At 30.1% G+C, this 22,763-nt stretch overlaps 3 protein-coding genes across 3 annotated transcripts; 1 reads left to right on the plus strand and 2 right to left on the minus strand.

Moving 5' to 3' along the window:
* Positions 1-2,676: 2,676 nt before the first annotated feature.
* Positions 2,677-7,739, plus strand: LOC122850209 (DDB1- and CUL4-associated factor 7). The gene is made up of 4 exons (XM_044149296.1): positions 2,677-3,130; positions 3,192-3,474; positions 3,635-4,187; positions 4,268-7,739. The coding sequence occupies exons 2-4, from the start codon at positions 3,222-3,224 to the stop codon at positions 4,500-4,502; spliced, it is 1,041 nt and encodes a 346-aa protein (XP_044005231.1). The 5' UTR covers positions 2,677-3,130; positions 3,192-3,221; the 3' UTR covers positions 4,503-7,739.
* Positions 5,461-8,757, minus strand: LOC122850220 (transmembrane protein 205). The gene is made up of 3 exons (XM_044149305.1): positions 7,980-8,757; positions 6,263-6,447; positions 5,461-6,177 (listed from the first exon to the last, which is right to left on the minus strand). The coding sequence occupies exons 1-3, from the start codon at positions 8,264-8,266 to the stop codon at positions 5,729-5,731; spliced, it is 921 nt and encodes a 306-aa protein (XP_044005240.1). The 5' UTR covers positions 8,267-8,757; the 3' UTR covers positions 5,461-5,728.
* A 1,983-nt stretch (positions 8,758-10,740) lies between these two features.
* LOC122850079 (cullin-associated NEDD8-dissociated protein 1) lies at positions 10,741-15,364 on the minus strand. Its single transcript, XM_044149089.1, has 3 exons — positions 15,186-15,364; positions 11,315-14,864; positions 10,741-11,104 (listed from the first exon to the last, which is right to left on the minus strand). Exons 1-3 carry the CDS (start codon positions 15,225-15,227, stop codon positions 10,971-10,973), a joined length of 3,726 nt encoding a protein of 1,241 aa, XP_044005024.1. The 5' UTR covers positions 15,228-15,364; the 3' UTR covers positions 10,741-10,970.
* Between the last annotated feature and the right edge of the window lie 7,399 nt (positions 15,365-22,763).

A 22,763-nucleotide genomic window follows, 5' to 3' on the forward strand; every position in this document is an offset into this window, starting at 1 on the left:
CATCTATTTCCTATGTATGAAAGATAAAAAATTATTGTTCAATAGTACAGATAATAATTCCATCTCCAAAATTTGTATTTTCATTTTTATTTCTTTCATTCACTATTTGCTCTCACCTGAATTATATTTTCTATATTCATTTTGATTATATATTTATCAACTCATTGTAATAGATTATTATGATGACACTGTTTGCATAAAGTAAATAAACAATATTTATTGAAGCATTGATACAGTGATGATATAGATAAGCACCTGTATTGAGATTTTGTGCCTTTGTAGTTCTTCAAACAACCGTACGTCGCTAGCGCCATAAGTGAGCCGTAAGTGAGACGGAACTGAGCCGAGACGACCATCGAACACAGCTAATAGCTAATAGCTATCGAGATATATATTGATATTGGTTGGCATTCAACTCTCACTCACGCATGCGCACATTAAATCTTGTACAGTCAACGTCAAAACAAACTAGTACTACACGGTATAAAAGTTACATTATATTTCAGCACCCGTATTCACAGGGCAAATTTTATACAATTTAGAGCTTTTTTTTGCCACTGATGGCGCTTATAAATTTTTTTTTATATAGATTTTACATATAAAAGCTCCACGAGCGTCACCGGTGGATGAAAAAAGCCCTAAATTGTAATGCCCTGTGAATACGGGTGCAGGGGAGCGTTCGATAGCTCGCCGAGGGCCTCGGCCTGGGCCAACGGAAAGACAACTTGATAAATCAAAAACTCACTATGAGAAAATCCCATGTAAATATTTGAAATTATAATGTAGCAGTGCTGACACTACGAACATATAAAATAAACCATGATAAAAAATTGGCCGGATTTTTGGCCTCGGCCAGCTATCGAACGCTGCCCTGTAGTCTCAACCGATTATAGTTGACGTGACTGTACCGACAAGGACAGCAGGCCAACCATTGAGTTTCTCTCTCGGCGACACGAAGTTCGGCTTCCAGTTTTATTATATTTCAGTGACCAGCACCCGTATTCAGCAGTCCAATTCACAGGGCATTACAATTTAGGGCTTTTTTCCTCTACTGGCGGCGCTTGTAGAGCTTTTGTATGTGAAATCTATATAAAAAAAATTTGACAAGCGCCATCACCGGCAAATAAATTCAGTTCCCTGTGGTTGGACTTCAGTATTCAGCAGTCCAATTCACAGGGCAAATTTTTTACAATTTAGGGATATTTTTTGCCGCTGATGGCGCTTGTAAAATTTTTTTTATATAGATTTTATATACAAAAGCTTCACAAGCGCCGTCAGTGGAGGAAAAAAGCCCTAAATTGTAATGCCCTGTGAATTGGACTGCAGAGGATGTTCTCACTTCTCATTAGGGCGTTTTTTTTCCGATGGTGGCGTTTGTGAAGCTTTTCTATATGAAATCAATGGCTGCTTTCTTTCATGAACTTAATGTTCAGAACATTGATGTGATCTCCATCAGCGCACGCGTAGGCGCAGATGCGCAGAATTATTTATTTTTTTAAAACCGGCTGTGCATTGGCGCTGGTATTATATTTATATTTTTCTTGACATTTGTGTAGTGGGTGCATTCCTTTAATAAAAAATTTTTTTTCGTTTTGCAATTTCGCCCTGTAATACCGACTAAAAACTAGAAACAGGAACAATGACAAAAGTGATAAAATTCTCTATGTAAAATCCCAGGCTTTACAGTTTACGATAATGTGTAGTACGAGCTATGTGACAATAACAAACAATCACAACAAGTCAATTTTCTATTTATTTCAGTTTGATATAAACATTGAACAGTTATCCATCTAATAATTGGCAGCCAAAAAAAATAATGTCATGTGCCAGTACTGCCACTACACGAAACAGCTTTTTCCTATATAATTTTGGCCGGTATTACAGGGCGAAATTGCAAAACGAAAAAAAATTTTTTATTAAGGGAATGCACCCATACAGGCAACATCTTTTCCTTAGCTAATATTTTTCCCATAGCTTTTTATTTATTTTAATAAATAAATGGTCATAGGAAAAATCGTAGCTAAGGAAAGGAAGTTGTCACATGTTAATTTATACGAAATTAATTTTGCCAGAGAAATTAATATATGTGACAACTTTCTTTCCTTAGCTACCATTTTTCCTATAGCTTTTTATTTGTTTAAATTAATAAAAAGCTATGGGAAAAATATTAGCTAAGGAAAGGATGTTGCCTACGTATTAATTTCTTTGGCTAAATTAATATTTTATGAATTAACATGTAAACAACATTCTGTCGATAGACATTTTTCCAATAGGTTTTTACATAAATAAACAAATAAAAAACTATGGAAAAAAATAACTAAGGAGAGGATGTTGCCACATGTTGATTTATAAAGAATTAATTGAGCTAAAGGAATTGACAGATAAGCCACATCCTTTCCTTAGACATTTGTCAATAGCTTTTAATATATTCAATAAATTTATTACTACTGACAAATGTCTGAGAAAAGGATGAAGATTATTACTATTATGCTATATAATTAAAGGAATGATATTTTTAAATTCAAATTATGAGGAATTAAAAATGGTGTGTTACGTGATATACGAAAATTCCTACAGATAGCGTTACTAACGTGGTATGAAAGTATGAAACCTCCGCGGTATTATACCGAGGTTTACGACCGGTATGATACCGCGGTATTATACAAACCCAACACAGGCGTGGAGACTGGAGAGTTGGAGACACCGCTTTAAAAACTCGCAGGTGGACAGTGGAAACAGCGCTTTAAAAAGCCGAAGACGCCATAAATAAAAAAAAGGGTTATTGTCACTGACCACTGTCATAATAAAAGATTTTACATTTATGTATGCTGAGAAGTATTTAGTAAAAAAGATCAAATCAATTTGTTAACTACTTTTTAAAAATCTGAATCAACTGAATAATACTTTAGACATCATGTATCAAAAATCAACATATTTTAATAGATAAGTGGAACTTGTCGAATATTTGACAATATCAAAACATACATTTCCATGAATTGGAAAAAAAATATTTAATACATGTGCAAGAGTTGAACCCATAACTTATCATTTTTACTTATTATAAATTATCTTTACTTTAATGGTATTGAATAAACATTACAAAAAATATATATTTGAGTCTATCGTGTTGGTAAGTTGAACAATATTTTGAAAATACAATACAAATATTAAAAACATGTAATTCTTTACAGGTAATTTGACATAATAATCACAACTTAAATATGGCTTTGCATAGTGTACCTCCAAAACGCAAAGAAATATATAAATATGAGGCACCCTGGCCTTTATATAGTATGAATTGGTCAGTAAGACCTGATAAAAGGTTTCGTCTAGCTCTTGGCAGCTTTGTTGAAGAATATAACAACAAAGTGCAAATTGTTTCTCTGGATGAAGAGACTTCAGAGTTCAGTGCCAAAAGCACATTTGAGCACCCTTATCCAACCACTAAAATTATGTGGATTCCAGATAGTAAAGGTATGTTATTGTATCTCAATTTTTTAAATTCAACTATCATTAATAAGGTACAATTGTTGAATTAGTTATGTTTCTATTTTTTAGTAGGTCTTTCTTGGCCTAGAGCATTATTCAAATACATAAATACAATGTGATTTTTTTTCTCCATTATCTTGAGTAGGTCTTTTTCCTGATTTGCTAGCAACATCAGGAGATTATTTGAGAGTTTGGCGAGCTGCTGAGCCGGAAACTCGTCTAGAATGTGTCCTCAACAATAACAAGAATTCGGATTTTTGTGCTCCATTGACATCTTTTGACTGGAATGAGGTTGATCCAAATTTAATTGGAACATCAAGCATTGATACAACTTGTACAATTTGGGGACTAGAAACTGGTCAAGTATTAGGTCGTGTCAATATGGTTACAGGTCATGTGAAAACACAGTTGATTGCTCATGATAAAGAAGTTTATGACATTGCATTTAGTCGAGCTGGTGGTGGACGAGATATGTTTGCTTCAGTTGGTGCCGATGGATCAGTTAGAATGTTTGATCTTCGTCATTTGGAACATTCCACAATTATTTATGAAGATCCTCAGCATACGCCACTTTTAAGACTAGCTTGGAACAAACAGGATCCAAATTATCTGGCAACTGTAGCTATGGATGCCTGTGAAGTTATTATTCTTGATGTACGAGTTCCTTGCACACCAGTCGCTAGATTGAATAATCACAGGTAAGTTTTCATTAAGTATTTATCCATAAAATCTGTTGTAGATAGGTTTTCGAGTTTATTTTTTTTTTTTTTTCTTACAGAGCAAGTGTCAATGGAATTGCCTGGGCACCTCATTCGTCTTGTCATATTTGTACAGCTGGTGATGATCATCAAGCACTGATTTGGGACATTCAACAAATGCCGAGAGCTATTGAAGACCCAATACTTGCATACACCGCTGCTGAGGGTGAAGTTAATCAAATACAATGGGGAGCAACACAACCTGATTGGATTGCAATTTGTTACAATAAAGCGGCTGAAATTTTGCGTGTTTAAATTAATTTTAAAAAAAGGTAAGAAATGGTATTTAAACTTATAAAATTAAAACAAACAAACAATCATGTAATGAAGATGATAAATTTTTTGTTTTTATTATTTTTTAGTTTTTGTCATACTACAAAATATTTTTTTTTGTTTTTAATTCTTGGTTGTAAAATTAGATTTTTATGTTGTTAAATATGTAAACATTTTTAAGGATTATAAATCTTTTAAGAACTTATCCATACATATACTTGTGGTGATACCTACATGTGGTGAGTTCATCTATTTATTAATTTTTTTTATATCCAAGATAGTTTTTTTAATTTTACATTCATATACATGAAATATTTTCGGAATAATAAACGATGACATATTATTTGAATCAGTAAATTATTTATAATAATCATTATTTTGTCGCAAATATTAAAAGTATCGAATTGCAAATGACAAAGTGAAAAAAAAAAATTGTAAATATTGTTAATAATGATTCGATGGCTTGATTGTGAAATTTTCATTTTTTTTTAATTTCGAATTTTGCATGTAAAAATAATTGTATTTGAGATACTTCAAAAACAGGTATTCCAATGTCTTATACGTTTGTCTATTAATAATTATTATTAGTAAAATGAATATCTAAATTAAATCTTTGAATATAATGACGCAATAAATAATCATAATTTTGCATAATAATACCTTTCACATATTGAATAATTGCACACATCATTTATTTCTTTTTTTATTATGAATGATAATCATTATTTACAAAAAATGAATGTGATAATTCATGTGTGAAATACGTGAGGTGATAATTACTTTTTAATAAAAACTAGTCTATGTTTTTATGGTCAATTGGAATTTTTTTTTTTTTAATTTAATTATTATCTACAATACTGACAAAACCATATTTTGATTTCGATTTTTGATCCATTTTTAACTTAATATGAGAACAACAAAAAAAAATATTACAGCCCTGTTGAAGATCCATTATCAGTTATGTCAATTGAATGAAGTATTGATAAAAAAGAAGCTATAGTTACTGTTTTTGCAGTATAAAATTTTTGAAGTTTAAAAAAAAAAAAAACGAATATTACACATCAAACTTTTTCGATTTATTGGAACTATAATGCTGAAGTCGTCAGATCTTTGACAGTTTTAAACATTAATAATAGCTATTTTTTTTTTTTACACCATTAATCACGGAACATAATGTTACCAAACAAAAAAAAAGCTCATCAAAATAATTATAATGTACATAATTTACTAGAGATGTAGTATAAATGTGAAACTGTGCAAGCCATTGTCAAAATATTACCAATGGCAATAACCATATGGAGCTTTCGAAATGCTTGATGCATTCTCAAATAATGGGGGCAATCTTTGAGTGGTCCAGCAGAAAAACGACCAACTTCGTTGCCTATTCCAGCAGCTCGTTCTAATGCAATTTTATGACACATCAAGTGCATCATAGGAGGAACAAGATAAAGACGAACTAATAATTCAATGAGAAATGCTAAAATCATTGTTCCAATTTGTACACTTGTTTCAGTATCCCAATTTCGAATTGGATATTTGACAAAGGTTAATATTGTTATTAAACTTAAAATAGCATTTATCGTGAAGTAACGTGGAAAAAGAACTCGTTGAACTTCACCGAATGCATGTCGTGGCAATGCAAAATAGAGAGAAAGTCCTGTTAACAAATTAATCATTGAATAAATTAAAAAAAAAAAAAACAAAATATCAATACAATACAATAAATATTAAATAGTCATTACCTGATACAAACGTCATCCAGATTTGGGAACCAAAATGAATGACGAATGATGAAAGATAAATAAATGATAATAGTGAAGATTGTTTATGTTGTTTTTTTTCTGATGTGGGTAACATCATTGACATTGAAATTATTACTGCAATAGCAATTATCACGTGAATAGGCTGACTAGTTGAACTGAGAATCCTAAAAAAAAAAAAAATTTAACATATAAAATTAATCGAATTAATGGATAAAATTTTTTTCAATACTGTTTATATTATTACATGAATAAAATATATTATTATTATGTGCCAAAAATAATGTTTACTTTGGTGTCCGATCAAAAACCATTTTGATGGTCTTACGAAATTTCAATGCTATTTTTGCAATTAACCAAAGCAATAATAGTTGAATAAACATATAAATATTTTAATTTTAAACATCTTGTTTTGTATCTCTTATCAATGCATGAAACTGACGAAGAACATACGTGAGATAAAATAAGTATATTTTTTTCCGAGTAATTTTTATTGAACTTTGTTTGCTTTTGTCATGATAATAAATTGTAAAAAGATAAAAAAATGAATTTAAGTTTGTGAAAGACTTACTGACAAACATTAGACGAAATAACTAGAGCATGCATCATCTCATGTGTCTTTCCAAATAAAAAAGACAGATAGAGATATGATATGATTTTATTATTCAGTCTTGAACAAAGAGAGAGGGAGAGAGAGAGAGAGAAAACGTAACTATAAATTTGAAAACTGAAAATGACTATTTTTTATTAATGATTATTTATATACAGAATATATCTTATAATCATTTTAATTCAATTTTTTCAACAATTAATTTGCCAAAAACAAACCATGTGATAGCATTTGAACATCTGATCAAAGTACCTGACATATATTTAGATGCTAATATGTTGGTTAATTATTTCAATTTAAAAACGTCAAATAATAAAATTTAATGTGTATAATAATTAAAAGAAAAAAAATTAATCTGCAGATGTGGGCAATATGTATTCCCTACTGTGATTGGCAATTAATCCCTTGCCGGTATTGCTTGACTCGAAAAACCATGTTAAACTGCATAAACTGTAGAAAATTTTTTATTCATACTTATTGCGATATTTAAAAAACTATCATAATGTGTTACTAATAAAATATTGATTAAAAAAAAATGTATCATAAAAAGTGTACTATGTATATACTTTAATGAAAACATTTTTATATAATAAAATATCATTAAAGTATGATTTTGGTTGACGACTGAATCAGCTGCATTAGACAGACTCGTTTGACCCAACAGGTCATCTCAATTCCTCTACCAATGAGAACAGGATGCACTATGAAAATGTGTTAAACTGGTCCTCGTGGCGTACGTGACATTCTGGCTTTACCAGATTATACCTTGATGATTAAGTTATTATTATTTTTTTTTTTCTTTCATGATAAATGAATAATAAAAACGGAAAAAAAAAAAAAAAAAAAAAAAGTGGTAATAAAAAATAAAACTGGTGATTAAAAATTAAAAAAAAAAAAAACTCGTGATTGAAAATTGAAAAAGGTGTTAATACAACATTAAATAAATTAAAGTTTAAAATTTGTTACTTTTGATAAAGCCATTCAGGGATTTATATATTAAAAAAAAAAAATACTGATCGGACTATCAAATTTTCTCAATTAATTGATGATTTTTTTTCAAATATAATTGATATATTTTATTTTACTTACGTGTAAAATGTCGATTTTTTGAATGTAGCAAAATAGTTAAATACTATCTGGAGGAAAACAGTGCTTCGTGCCAGGATGTCTTGATTAACTTGTTCCTCTTTGTCCATATTTGTTTTTTTAGGCAGTTTTTCTCCATTACTGCTATCAACGTTTCCATTAACCATTTTATTATGTAATTTTATGTATTTTTCTTTTGATTTTATAAACTTATTTGGAAGTGTTTTAACTGGAGTATCAGTTTCAACTTTTTCCATCATTTCTTTTGGTATCACTGTACTGACGCACATGTTTACAGAGAAAATAAATAAAACGGTCACTGATAAAAAAAAAACCGAAGTTGAAAATATCACTCAAATAAAGTATAAATGAAAACGAAATTGATATATAACAGAAAAAAAAAGACAAATTCAAAGAGACAATCTTGAGTGTAATATTCGAATGAACGTCGGAGTACGTCGGAGTAACACCACAATCTAAAATTTACTGTATGGAGAGATTTTTAGACTCACAATGCGTTATGCGTTGGCTGCGTCTCATCTGAGGCAGTCTGAGGTCTGAGGATTTATAGCCTTTGAGCCTTTGAATGAACAGATAATAAGCATTGGAAGGGATGAAGCGCAACAAGAAAAGAGGGGAAAAACTTATGATAATATTGAATCAAGAAAAATCATTCTAACAAGAATCGTAGTCTGTTTTCATTTTTTTTTTCTTGTCAATAAGTCAATAATTATTGGTAAAAATTCAATAACTCATATTATTTGTTTTGGTTTTTTTTTTCTCCCACATTACAAAAATAATATATTGAAGGCTATCACAGTCTTATATTAAAAGTTATATACTTCTAGTAGACAGTATAAAACTTAAGTAATTACCTATTAATTATTTGATTTAAAATATGTTGAACAATATATGATACAATATATATTTATGTAACAATAATAAACTCGAATAAAAATAAATATTTTTAATAAAAAATAATGATAATTTTTGCTCAAGTTTTCATCTAATTTTTAAGTATTTATTTTTAAATTCGTTAATCAATATTTTTCAAGACATTGTGGATATAAAACGTTTTTTCGTGTTTTTTATTTTATTAGATCTGTGTTATTAAAAATATATATATTAGTTAAAATAAAAATAACGATAAATATAATACAAGCAGCTATGAGCTAGATATTTTTTGTCATGAAAAAAGAAAAATTATAACTATGTATAAATAAAATTTTTATCATTTACTTTATACTATTCATAAAATTAAAAAAAATTTATTCTTTTTGTGAAAAAGTTTTCATTTCATAATTTTTTGTTTTTTTTTTATATAATAAGGAAAAAAAAATTAAAATAGATAATATAATATAAATTATATTTTTTGATTATTATTTGGGTAAACTTCTATAAATGTATCATTCATTAAAAAGACATTGTGTTTAATTAACAGATGATAATGTGTACGTGATCATAGACACGAAGCACGATAGTTTTAAAAGTCTGTGAAGTCACCTCTATGCCTCTATGACAATCCAAATAAATGCTGAGCTTACTAATTATAAAAATGGCTTCTAATTATAATCAACTTTGGAAGCAATAAAGTTATCAAATTAATAGAGAAAATATCGGTGAATTTCATTTATGTTTGCATAGTTAATCATCATAATTACCAAAAAAAAAAAAAAAATTATAATCATAAAAAAATATTTTTTATGACGATAAAAAAAAATCTTATCACGTCGTTTAAATGCTCGATTAGGACGCACCAGAAATAGATGCTGGTTTTTCTTTAGAAATTTTTTTTTTAAGATCAAAAATTTCCCTTTACACATTTTACCCAGGCTTTACGTAGCATAGGAAAAATTTTAAACATATCTTTATAAAACCAATTTATAAATCCTCTTTATAAAAATTTACATAAATTTTTTCCTACGTACGTGTTAGGACTAGCAGCAGACAACCAATGAACCAAGAAGACTAGAGACCTCTAGCCTTCTTGATTGGAGAAATAAACCACTATACAGTTAGCAAACTGAGGGTTAACGATTTGCCAACATTACCGATTGGCTGTGGTCAATTAAGCGTGGCTATTTATCCCCACTCAAAATTGTCACAAATTAAAAAACGAAAAAACTTACATTCGTAGAATTCTAATCTGCATGAACTATTATTTGTGTCAAATTGTCATTGACAAAAGTATCATTTTCTTTTTTTATTAAGCTTCAGAAAAATAGCTGGGTTCAATTTTTAATTTACCCAAGTATTGATGCATATAATTTTATAGTGCCATTTAATTGTTACAATCGGTATATTTAAAAATAGATCGGTATATTAAAAATAGAGTGAATATTTTACACTTTAAAAATTAAACACCCACTGATCATCCTTTTTTTATTATTCCAATGGTTTCAGCTTGCATTTTTTTTTTTTTTTTTTTAAGGAAAGTTAGTGTTAGTATCGTTGAAAGCTCAATGAAGAAATTGTGAATATCAAATTATTATTAATTTTTTTTCAATCAATTTTTCAATCAAAAGAAAAGTTTATTGATTACATGTTTTTTATATTTCAAAATAAAAAGTAAGCTAACTATAAATCAAAGTGAATAGTTTCTTATTATGTGCAAGAATCATATTGAAAAAATTTTATTCAACAACAGATAATTATATTTTAAAGTTTTATTTTTTTATACAACGTTTGCTATGAACGCTACATGAAAATCACAATGAAATTTTTGTTTATTTTTGTTTTTTGTTTTTGACATAAACTATGTATGCTTTAATCATTTTTTGATGTCAACACAAAATAATGATAAATAAAAAAATTCTGTATTTAAAAATTATGGAAAGCATGGAATACAAAAAAAATTTTCGATTTCTTTTTCTGTCAAATATAAATGATGTTGACAAAACTTAAATAATTTAGAGAAAAAAAAAAAAAATTCAAATTTATAAATATCTCAATTTTTTTGATAGGTATTCGAAGGTGAGTTTTGTATTGTTGAATTTAACTCTGATCCATTACATTGGTTTCGTTGGCATTATTTCCTGAACAGTCTTTTTGGATTGCATCGTACAAGTTGCGCAATTCTGGTGTGTTTTTAATTACACCAACAAAATCTGACAAAGATGGATTTTTATCTGTAAGAAAAATATAAATTGTTTGCTTTATTGTTCTAATTTTGTTTCAAGGATTTATTTATCAATGAAGTCGTCTTATAAAGTTTCTTAAATGTAACGAAAAATTTTCGTTTGAGTAATGTATCTTAAATATATATTTTTTTTTAAATTCAACGCTAGACCAATTATTACTTGTTTAAAAAAAAAAAAAAACCATAAAAATCAACTCACCAGCATCAGGAATTGTTAAAAGCGCAGCAACAGCCCTTAATGCGGATCTTTTAAGCTCATCGTGTTTTTCATACTCTTGTTTAACTGAATTTGCTTTGACTTTTTGTGTGCAAGTCATTTTTAAAGGCTCAACAAGCCTATCTAATCTTTGTAGTACAGCTGTTGGACAAAGTTGTGCTAATCTGGCCGTCATCAAATATGTCAACATTTTAATATCATAATGATCCTTGAGTCCATTTTCAACGTGTTGTAAAAAATCGAAAACATCAAGTCTATCCAAACATGAATCTAACAATGTATACATACATTCAAATGCAGCTTTTCGTAAATCAAGACCATCATCAACAGTGTGTTTAAATGGTCCCATTTCAACTTCTCTAATTAAATCAGGTTTTATCAATGTTTCAGCGTACAATTGTGGTAAAACGGAATCCAATAAATCTCTAATTAACATTGGTTTATTGTGAGCAGCTGAATTAAATGCAACAAGTGCGACTCTTCTGACATTTAAATTTGTATCTTCAAGAGCAACTAAAAAACTTCCCATGCAATGTTTTAACATTGCATCAATTGGTTGTGGTTGATCTGATATTGTAAATTTTACAGCAGTAACTGTTGTTGTTCTCATCAAGGCTGATGGTGATGTTAATGATTCTTGAAGTTTTGGTAATAGTGTTGCTGGATCAATAAGTGTTAATTTACCGAGACATTCAGCAACGACGTTCCTTGTTCCTTCTTCATTACATTCACAGTGTCTGTAAAGAAGATTCCAAATTGAAGGTACAAAATTTTGTAAATGTGACACACCATCAGTACTACTTGATTGACATGCTATTATTTCTTTGAGTGAATGAAGAACAAGATATTGTCTTTTGGGTTGTGCTTCAATTTCATTTAATATAAATGGTAAATACTCGGGTAAATTACCAACAGCAATATTACCAAGAGTATAACTAGCAGCTGATTTAACTTCTTCAGAATGTGATCCAAATGATGTTAAAATAACATGTTTGAGTGATGCAATGCCACTAAGATCAATATGCTTACCAATTTCACCAATAACAAATAAAGCAAATATTTGTTGAGCATCATTTTGTGAAAGTTGAACGTCTTTAATAAATTGTTCGACAACTTTGTGTGCTTCTTTTTGCCATATGATTGTCAAAGCAGCAGCACATTTGGCTAATGAATGATAGGCCTGTTTATGAAGTACAGATTGACTTATTGGTGCAATCAGCATACCCAATAATTCACGATAACCAAGTCCAGGCATATTTGCTTGAACCAAAGCTTGAAAAAATTCAAGCATTGCTTGTAATGCAGCACCTTGCAATAATGGTGATTTAACAAGTTTTAATATTTCTGGTAAAATATAATCATTTATTTTTGACAAAGCAAGTGGATATAGTTTTGCAATTGTTGTTAATAAAGTTAGTGTTAATTGAGCAATATGAAGATCAGCTTCATTGAGAAGTGAAGGTAGCTCTGCAATAACTTCATCAAATGAAAAATCAAGATCACCATTAGTGTGACCACGAGAATAATAACTTTTAAGAAGAGTATCAAGTAATGTCAAAGAGCAAAGTTTTAATGCTCGTTGATTTTTTCTTAAAAATGAACCAAGTATTGGAACTGCTTGTGACATAATAGGATCTAAATCAACATTTAGTGGTGAAGCAGCAATACAAGTTAGTGCTTTCACCGTAGTAAGTCTTGTAATTTCATTACGAAGTCTATCCAAAAATATTGGAAGACAATCTTGAGCCTCAATATAAAGTGTGTCACTCAAATGTGAGAAAATTTGTCCCATACATGCAATTGCACGCTCTTTAACTTCTTGATCAATATCTGCTGTTTTTAATCTGGCCAACGTGCAAGCATAAATTTCAGATGCCAATGCTTGAAAATCATAATTAACCTGTTTACCATGGGGTCTTATAACTTGAACAAGTTGTTGTAAAACAAGTAAAGCCTCGGCTGTTATTTTATAAAATGGATCACGTACAGCTGTTATAATTGGTGGTGCTAAAACTGACATATATGCATGAAATGCTTCTGGTTGATGTGTTATTAATAATGTATGAACAAATGACAATGTATCAATTTTCATATTTGATGATGAATTTTTTTCACCCAATGAATACTGAATTCCAGGAATAAGAGCTGGTATATGATTTGACAAAGCCCCAGGTAAAACTAATATAAGTTCTTTGAGAAGTGAAAAACAATCTTGACGTGTTTTTATACTTTTTTCTTTCATTTGTCGATGTACAGCTTTCACAATAAGAGGCACTTGTTGTTGAAGAAGTGATATTGGACACTCTTCATCCTCCATTGAATCTGGATCCATAGTTGCAACAGATGAGGTTGGACGTGTTTGTCGTAAAAGTGCAATATATGCATGAAAAATATCAGATTTAACATTTTCTTCACGTTCTTTAAATCTTGCGATTAAAGCTGGTGATACAACTTTGTACAATTCAGGAAGTAATTCACGTCTACTTGATACAACAGCTTCAAGACATTTTGCTGAAGCTCGTCGTACTTTCCAACTCATGTCATCATCATCAGAATATTCATCTTCACCATCTTCTTCACCATCTTCTTCAGTTTCCATGATAGCAGCTTCTCCATCAGATAAATCATTAACATCATCATCATAATTATAATTTGGATCGTATGTTATATAAAGCAAACATGTTTCAATAATTTTGTTAATATGCGGTGTTATTTCTTTTGGACAACGGTAAACAAATGATTCAAATGCCTGGAGACAGTATTCACGAAGTTCATCGTCATCTTCATAACTGTATTTTACGATAAGTGGCATAACACGTTCAATTTGTTCACCGAAACGGTGACCTGCTTGACGACAAATTGATGCGATGCATTGAATGTATGTGCGAATAACATTTTTCACTGTTTGAGTTGTTAAACCATCCAAAAGATAATCAATAAGTTTTTTGTATAAAATATTGTTACTCGATGTAAGCAAATGACTGAGAGCGACAATTGTTCGTTTTCTTACAGCTTGACGTGGTGAAGATAGCTGAGGCAACAGCGCAGCAAGTATTGTCTGATGGAAACTGAATAGAAGTGAACCAAAACGTGACAAAAGATCAGCAACAATGTCTAATGCTTCAAGCTGTACAGACACATCACTTTGTTTTTCAATTGCAGTACTCAGTTTACCAGTTATTCGTTTACAAACATTTTCAGCAAGTTCATTTGATCCTAATGGAAGTTCTGATATGACTGTTTTAAGGCCTATACTTGAAATATCACGCAATTGTTCTTTATCCGATACCATATTAGTGCACAGTGAATCAACGATTGTCTCAACCTGATACTCTTTGACTTTGTTCACAAGTGGTCCCAAACATTTTACTGCTAAATTTTGGACTTCACCATTTTTATCTTCCAATAATTTCAAAAGCATTTTTACTACTTTGCGTTCTGAATCATCGTCTAATTTGATGCTGTCTTTTTGTAGTTCAGTCATCAAATCGTTCGTGGCCATAAATCTAAAGTCTTTGTCGTTAGACGTCATCTGTAAAATAACAAAATTTAAATATTAAGATAACCGTGCATAATGTTAACGGCAAACCAGCCCTAATGTTTGAATAAATAATGAAAGGGTCCGATTCACTTATTTGATCTAAAAAAAAAACATTGTCCATTTATTATCATAATCAGTATTATGAAAAATTGTCCAATAATAAAGTAAAAAACCAAAAACTTGATGTGAGGTTATGTTTATCAAGTTAGGAGAGGTAAGAAAATGCCGAAATAGTTAATTGTGATGATAAAAAAGAAGTTATCCGATATAAAACTAATGACACTTGACAGATATTGATAACTCATAATGTACCTTTTCTAGCAAATTTGCTATTTGATACGAAACATTAGCCATGGTGGGAGCTTTGCTTTATGTACTTTTTTCAGATTTGTTAAATGCTACTGATTACTGAATGCCGTACAATGCCGAATGCCGTATTCCCGTATTAGATATTTATTCATTATTAGTTGCTTTCTTTCACAAAAAATCTTCGACTGGAGCTCCAGATAAACGCCATCTGTTGGATTGTGTTGGATCAGAAAGCGTCATCTGTGAGCAAATAGACAAATGTAATTTTCAAAATAGAAAATGGCCGAGCATTGGCGTCAACTCTGTTATCCCGGTCATGAAGACTAGAGTCTCTAGTCTTCATGATCCCGGTTATCTGGTCGACCGACAACAATAACAAATAATAGCTGTCTCGATGGTCGTCTCGGCTCAGTTCCGTCTCACTTACGGCTCACTTATGGCGCTAGCGACGTACGGTTGTTTGAAGAACTACAAAGGCACAAGATCTCAATACAGGTGCCTATCTATATCATCACTGTAAATAAATAATATATTTATTGGGGCATTAATACAGTGATGATATAGATAAGCACCTGTATTGAGATGCTGCCCCAGCAGATAACTAAACAACAACAAAACAATAATAATAACAGCAGTCCAATTCACATTTCACAGGGCATTACAATTTAGGGCTTTTTTCCTTTACTGCAGTCTAATTCACAGGGTATTACAATTTAGGGCTTTTTTTCACCACTCACGGCGCTTGTGAAGCTTTTGTATGTAAAATCTATATAAAAAAAATTTTTACAAGCGCCATTAGCGGCCAAAAAAAGCCCTAAATTGTAAAAAATTTGCCCTGTGAATTGGACTGCTGGCGGCGCTTGTAGAGCTTTTGTATGTGAAATCTATATAAAAAACATTTGACAAGCGCCATCACCGGCAAAAAAAAGCCCTAAATTGTAAAAAATTTGCCCTGTGAATTGGACTGCTGGCGGCGCTTGTAGAGCTTTTGTATGTGAAATCTATATAAAAAACATTTGACAAGCGCCATCACCGGCAAAAAAAAGCCCTAAATTGTAAAAAATTTGCCCTGTGAATTGGACTGCAGAGTAGATATGAGAGCCTGCAGCAGTCCAATTCACAGGGCATTACAATTTAGGGCTTTTTTCCTCCACTGGCGGCGCTTGTGGAGCTTTTGTATTAGAGTGGGTATAAGCTGCAGTCCGATTCACAGGGGCAAATTTTTTACAATTTAGGGCTTTTTTTTGCCGCTGATGGCGCTTGTAAATTTTTTTTTATATAGATTTTACATACAAAAGCTTTACAAGCGCCGCCAGTGGAGAAAAAAAGCCCTAAATTGTAATGCTCTGTGAATTGGACTGCAGAGTGAAGTAGGGTTGTGAGTCCGGATTTTTTACCGATTATTAACCGGATTTTTAACCGAATTTTTTACCGGTAAAAAAAAAAATTTTTTTTTAACCGTTTTTTAACCACTAAGAGGCGGAGCCACATACTTGCGCCGATTTATACTGCGCATCTTATATCCGTTAAAATTTTTTTTTCACTTTCTACTATTTATTAATTTTACAACTAATTTATTAATTTATTATGGGAATAATTAATAAAAATTAATAAGATACGGGTTGAATAAAATATATATCTTAATTTAGTGTTGATTAAATATTATTTATTATTATTATTTTTAATTATATTTTAAGTGAGTTACGATTATCATATCATTTAATTATTTTATTCGTTTAAAACAAAAAATATCAGTTACTTAATGCCAAAAATAAGGACAAAAATAAGTAAGCTACATTTTAAAAATATTTAGAGGTAAATGTATATGTTTCAGTTGAACTGAAGTTCTGGTATTAAGCTTAAAATTTATTTAAAAAAAAAAGAAAATGTTATATATATCATGTTTGTATTAAGCAAACATGATATTAATATTTTTGACATTATATGCAATGAGTACCAAAAAAATTAATATTATTTAAGAAAACAGTCAACTACTTCAATTACCTTTTATGTATTAATATTTACATGATAATAATAGTAATAATAATATGAAAGTGTAAATTTAAAAAACTATTTGATGACTGATGATACATTATATATTTAATAAGTAAACACTATTTATGTATTCACATATATAAAAAAAATTTTCTCAAGAGGTAAATTTTTATTATTATAAATAATAAAATTCTTTTGCAATAATAATTCAATTGAATGAACTCATTAATTATTATAATACAAAGAATAACCATTTGATAATTAGTTTAATAATAATAAAATTAATATTAATTATTTATTAAACAATAAATAATAATAAATTAATTAATCAATAAATTTGATCCTAAATTAATAATTTGATTATTATTTATTAATATATTCACATTAAAGATGAAATAAACTATTTGAAATCACCCGCGCAAACGGCGATTGGCTCTGGTATGCTCCGCCTTTTTTGGTTAAAAATGATTTTTTACCAGTAAAAAATCCGGTTAAAAATGCTAAAAAAATAAAACACCGGTAAACTAACAACCCTAGAGTGAAGCCATGATGTAGATGATTTTTACCTCGAAAGTGACGGAACCCTCTTATACCCACTCCATACGATGAGTTCGGAAGTGACGAAAACCTCTTATACCCACTCCAACCGGCGAGCACAAAATGTCGGACTAATGGGACCTCGGTGGCTTCACTCTGCTTATACCCACTCTACTCTCGTATTTTTCCGAATTTTTTCAAAGCGAGCTAATTCCGGAATAATCCGGAGCAATCCGGAGCGATTCGGGATCATCCGGAGTAATCCGGAGCAATTCGGGAGAAATATTTCCACCAAGGTTTAACTGACCCTGGTGAAAATGATATGGCGGATTATGTCATAATATGACATAATCTGACATCTTCTGTCATTATTACTTTTCAGAATTTGTCGGAAAATGCCGGAATTTCTAAGGTTATTTGGACTTCCGACAAATTCCGACAAATTCTTACAAGATTTTTTTTTGGGGATTATGCCATATTATGTCCTATTATGACATATTATGACATAATGCGCCATTTTTTAACGTCAATTTATGGTATTTTATGTCATAATATGACATAATTTACTAACTTTTTATGGCATATTATGCCATAATATGACATAATCCGCCATTAACTTTTTATAGCCATTTATGGCACATTATGTCATAATATGGCATAATCCGCCGCAACTTTTTATGGCATTTTATGGCATCTGGCGATTTTCGCATATTTATTAAACATAACTATTTACGTATTATTCATTTTTACTTCTTTCAAACAATTACGGGAAACATTGATTATTTAAATTTTTGTATTATTATATCGTCATATTTTTTGGATATGAATATGATGGATCTATAGCGTATATATAAGAACTAGTTGTGAGATGACCACATGCGAGAAACTTCAAAAAGCAATGTACAAGAAGAAATGTAAAAAAAATGGTATCACTCAAAAAATTTCTTGCATAATAATTTAATAACAAAGTCACATAATTAAAACAACGACGTGACCGAGAAAAAAATATTATTTACTAAAAAAACTATTATCAAAATGATTTTGCCATTACAAACTTTTTAGATGTCAGAATATGGCATTTTCTGGCAAATGAATGCCAATGTGTTTCCCCTGGTGAAAATAATTTGGCGGATTATGTCATAATATGGCATAATATGACATAATCTGACATAATATGACAAAATATGCCATATTCCGACAAAAATTCATTTGCCAGAAAGTGGCATATTATGGCATCCAAAACTCATGTTAGAATATGTCAGAATATGTCAGAATACGGCATATTCCGACAAAATTCATTTGCCAGAAAATGGCATATTATTATGGCATCCAAAAATCATGTGAGAATATGTCAGAATATGTCAGAATACGGCATATTCTGACATATTCTAACATGAGTTTTGGATGCCAGAATATGCCATTTTCTGATAAATGAATTTTGTCGGAATATGTCAGAATATGACGTATTATGCCATATTCTGACATATTCTTACATGATTTTTGGATGCCATAATATGCCATTTTCTGGCAAATGAATTTTGTCGGAATATGTCAGAATATGGCATATTCTGACATATTCTAACATGAGTTTTGGATGCCAGAATATGCCATTTTCTGACAAATGAATTTTGTCGGAATATGTCAGAATATGCCGTATTCTGACATATTCTGACATAATATTCTTACATGATTTTTGGATGCCATAATAATATGCCATTTTCTGGCAAATGAATTTTTGTCGGAATATGGCATATTTTGTCATATTATGTCAGATTATGTCATATTATGCCATATTATGACATAATCCGCTAAATTATTTTCACCAGGGAAAACACGTTTTTTGCGTTATTGTCCAATAAATACATGGTTGATTGGTTCATGTTTTTCATAACTGTCTATTACCATTGACTTTTTACACTTTTTAATGATAGTATTGTTATTATGGATATTTGGATAGTTATTATTTATATTTATTATGGATAGTTATTTACGTTATTTATGTTTATTATGAGGAGTTATTGGTGGTCCTCTTGCTCCAGCCAAGATGATGTTGGGGGCGGACCACACAAGTCCTAAAAATTCCCAGTGGAGTAAAGATTGAGTTAAAAAAAATATTTTGTCGTTTTGCTGAAAATAAGAGTAAATATTTATTGAATCGTATAAAGTTATAGAATTAAAATTGTGTAGTTACAATATATTTATCTGTCATCAATGATATATATAGATTAGTTAAAAAAATGGTTGCCATAAGGCGGGTAAATACCCTGGTGAAAAAAATCTGGCAGATTCTGCAAGATTCGACAAAAAATGAAAAAATCTGGCAGATTCTGCCAGCCAAATATTGAGCTTTCAACAGTCTGTCAGATTCTGTCAGATTTTGCCAGATTCTGTCAGGTATTGCCAGTCAAATACTCGACTTTCAACAGTCTGCCAGATTCTGTCAGATTTTGCCAGCCAAATACTCGATCTTAACAGTCTGCTAGATTCTGCCAGATTCTGTCAGCCGAATATTCGGCTTCCAGCAGTCTGCCAGATTCTGTCAGCCACATATTCGACTTCCAACAGTCTGCCAGATTCTGCCAGTTCAATTTATAAATATTGTTTTTTTTTCAATAAATTGATTTTTTTTAATTAATACAACTGATTAGGAGACATCAAGTCGTCATCGAATTATTAGTATGTTATAATTTATTCTTTTAGAGCTCATTAATCATTATTTTACGTTAGTTGCCCTGGTAGAAATAATCTCTCCGGATATTTCCGGATTTCTCATGATTTCTCCGGATTTTTCCGGACTTGGCATATGACATTTTTCCATAGCTTTTTATATGATAATAAATAATGAAAAAGCTATGGGTAAAATGGCTAAAGAAAGGATGTTGCCACATCCCAGGAAAAAATCACGTAGATCTACGTATATAAGCAAATATAATTAGATCTATTGAGATCTCATTAGATCTAACTAGATCAGATAAAAGTAGATATAAGAAGATCTAATTATCGAAAATGCAACACGATCTAATTATATTTAAGCATATATAATGAGATCTAACTTGATCTTATTAGATCTAAGTAGATATAATCTGGTCTTAGTAGATATGATCAGATCTAAGTAGATTTAAGTGTAAGGTTATGTGTAACTTTTTTTTATCAAAAAATTGTTCACATCAAGACTAACGGAAAAATCGATTTTTTTTTCAAAAATTTGTTAATGCTTCTAAATCCGCCATTTTTAATTTTTTTCGAAAAAAATTTTTTTTTTTGTTTTTGTCTTTTTGAGCGCTACATTTTTTCAGTATCATTTTCTAATTAAAGCCATATTTTTTTAGGAAAATCCATAAACAGATAAAATCGGCCCAAAAAAAAGTGATTTTATCGAAAAATTTTTCAAATAAAAAGTGTTAGTTTTGATGTAGAAAACGTTTTGGTGCAAAAAAAAATGCAGTATCCGTTCAAAAAAACTATGTTTATACCGGAAACTCCGCCATTTTGGATTTTTCGAATTTTTTTTTTTTTTTTTTTCTTCGTCCCCCTCCAAACCCTACAACTTTTACTTGAAACATTTTACAATTTAAGCTATATTTTTCGAAAAAAATCCATTGATAAATTACAATGGGACAGTCTGTACTTATAGGTATACTGTATATGTCGGAATTTCATAGGAAGCTGCTGTTATTCTTTTACATTTTTTTTCATGTAACGAAAATTTCAAGAAAAAAAAAATTTATAATAATTATAAAAATTCATTCCGGGGTCTATAAAACTAATACAAGTAAAACTTATGTTTAATTGTTTGTATTTAGGAATATTATTTGTTGCATATATAATTTGCCGATTATCAGCCGAGTGTCGGTTGATTCTCGGATTGTCATGATAAATATTCAAGGACAACAAATTTTAGTTGTCTTTAATTATTGCTGCTATGGTTGAGTAGGTAGGACTCTGGACTGTCAACAACAAGATACCCTGTTCAAGTCCAGGTGATAGTAAAAATTTGTGGTCTAAATTTTTTTGGTCTAATAGATCAATAATTATATAAATAAAAAAATAAAATTGTTTAAACAATTTGAGACATTTTTTTTTTTTTAATTAATAAATTTTTGAAATCTCAGTAGATCTACTTAGATCTCAATATATCTAATTAGATCTCATTATATCTAATTATATCTAAAACAGTTCGATCTAATTTGATCTACGTAGATCTAATTCGATATACGTAGATCTACGAGATTTTTCCCTGGGATGTTAATTTATAAAGAATTAATTTAGCTGAAGAAATTAACAGGTAGGCAAAATCCTTTCCTTGGCTATTTTTTACATAGCTTTTTATTTATTTATTTATATAAAAAGCTATGCGAAGAATGTCTATGGAAAGGATGTGGCCACACCCTGGCGGAAATGGTGAGAGCTAAGCCAGAAGAAAACGATATCGCTTTTGTCGCCAAAGCCAGAGCAAAACCAGAGCAAAGCCAGAGATAATAAAAACAGAATATTAACAATATCAAACGTAAATTTGGGCTTTATACGGATATATTATTCAAATTAAATTATTATTGAACTTATTTTTAGCAGTAATATTGATGTAAAGAGATAAATATAAGTATAACAAGTAATGTAAAAATTGACAGATTTTGACGTTTTGAGGTCCCTGGCGGAAATGACAAGACTTGATTTCGGCGCTTTTACAAGAACGAATCAATAGCTATCCAAGAGCAAATTAAAATTAATATTACAGAACCCCTAATTATAATATGAACCATTGAATACCATAATAAAATATTGAAATATTCTATTGACAGTTTAGACACATTAATTTGACGTAAATTATCTTTCATTATTGATAATTTATACGATTCGAAAACATAGAATTAAGAGGTTAGGGAGCCAGCTGTCAAACAAATTACAGACACAAAACACAAGACCTCCACTAGCAGTAATTTATGAAAACTTACCACTGAAATCAAAAGCAAATCAATACCAAACCATGAGCAAAACAAGAACAGAAAAAAAAATCATAAAAATTAATAAATAAACCTATTGTTGATAAGT

This window comes from Aphidius gifuensis, linkage group LG1 (assembly GCF_014905175.1).
Source record: "Aphidius gifuensis isolate YNYX2018 linkage group LG1, ASM1490517v1, whole genome shotgun sequence".
In the NCBI taxonomy this organism is placed as follows: Eukaryota; Metazoa; Arthropoda; class Insecta; order Hymenoptera; family Braconidae; genus Aphidius; species Aphidius gifuensis.

Coding starts and splice junctions, on each gene's coding strand:
- LOC122850209 (XM_044149296.1), top strand. CDS start 3,222: ATGGCTTTGCATAGTGTACCTCCAAAACGCAAAGAAATATATAAATAT. Junction 3,475..3,634: donor GTGGATTCCAGATAGTAAAG/GTATGTTATTGT, acceptor TATCTTGAGTAG/GTCTTTTTCCTGATTTGCTA. Junction 4,188..4,267: donor GCTAGATTGAATAATCACAG/GTAAGTTTTCAT, acceptor TTTTTCTTACAG/AGCAAGTGTCAATGGAATTG.
- LOC122850220 (XM_044149305.1), bottom strand. CDS start 8,266: ATGTGCGTCAGTACAGTGATACCAAAAGAAATGATGGAAAAAGTTGAA. Junction 6,448..7,979: donor AAAAAATCGACATTTTACAC/GTAAGTAAAATA, acceptor TTTTTTTTTTAG/GATTCTCAGTTCAACTAGTC. Junction 6,178..6,262: donor CTGGATGACGTTTGTATCAG/GTAATGACTATT, acceptor ATTTGTTAACAG/GACTTTCTCTCTATTTTGCA.
- LOC122850079 (XM_044149089.1), bottom strand. CDS start 15,227: ATGGCTAATGTTTCGTATCAAATAGCAAATTTGCTAGAAAAG. Junction 14,865..15,185: donor TAGCAAATTTGCTAGAAAAG/GTACATTATGAG, acceptor GTTATTTTACAG/ATGACGTCTAACGACAAAGA. Junction 11,105..11,314: donor TTTAACAATTCCTGATGCTG/GTGAGTTGATTT, acceptor TTTTTCTTACAG/ATAAAAATCCATCTTTGTCA.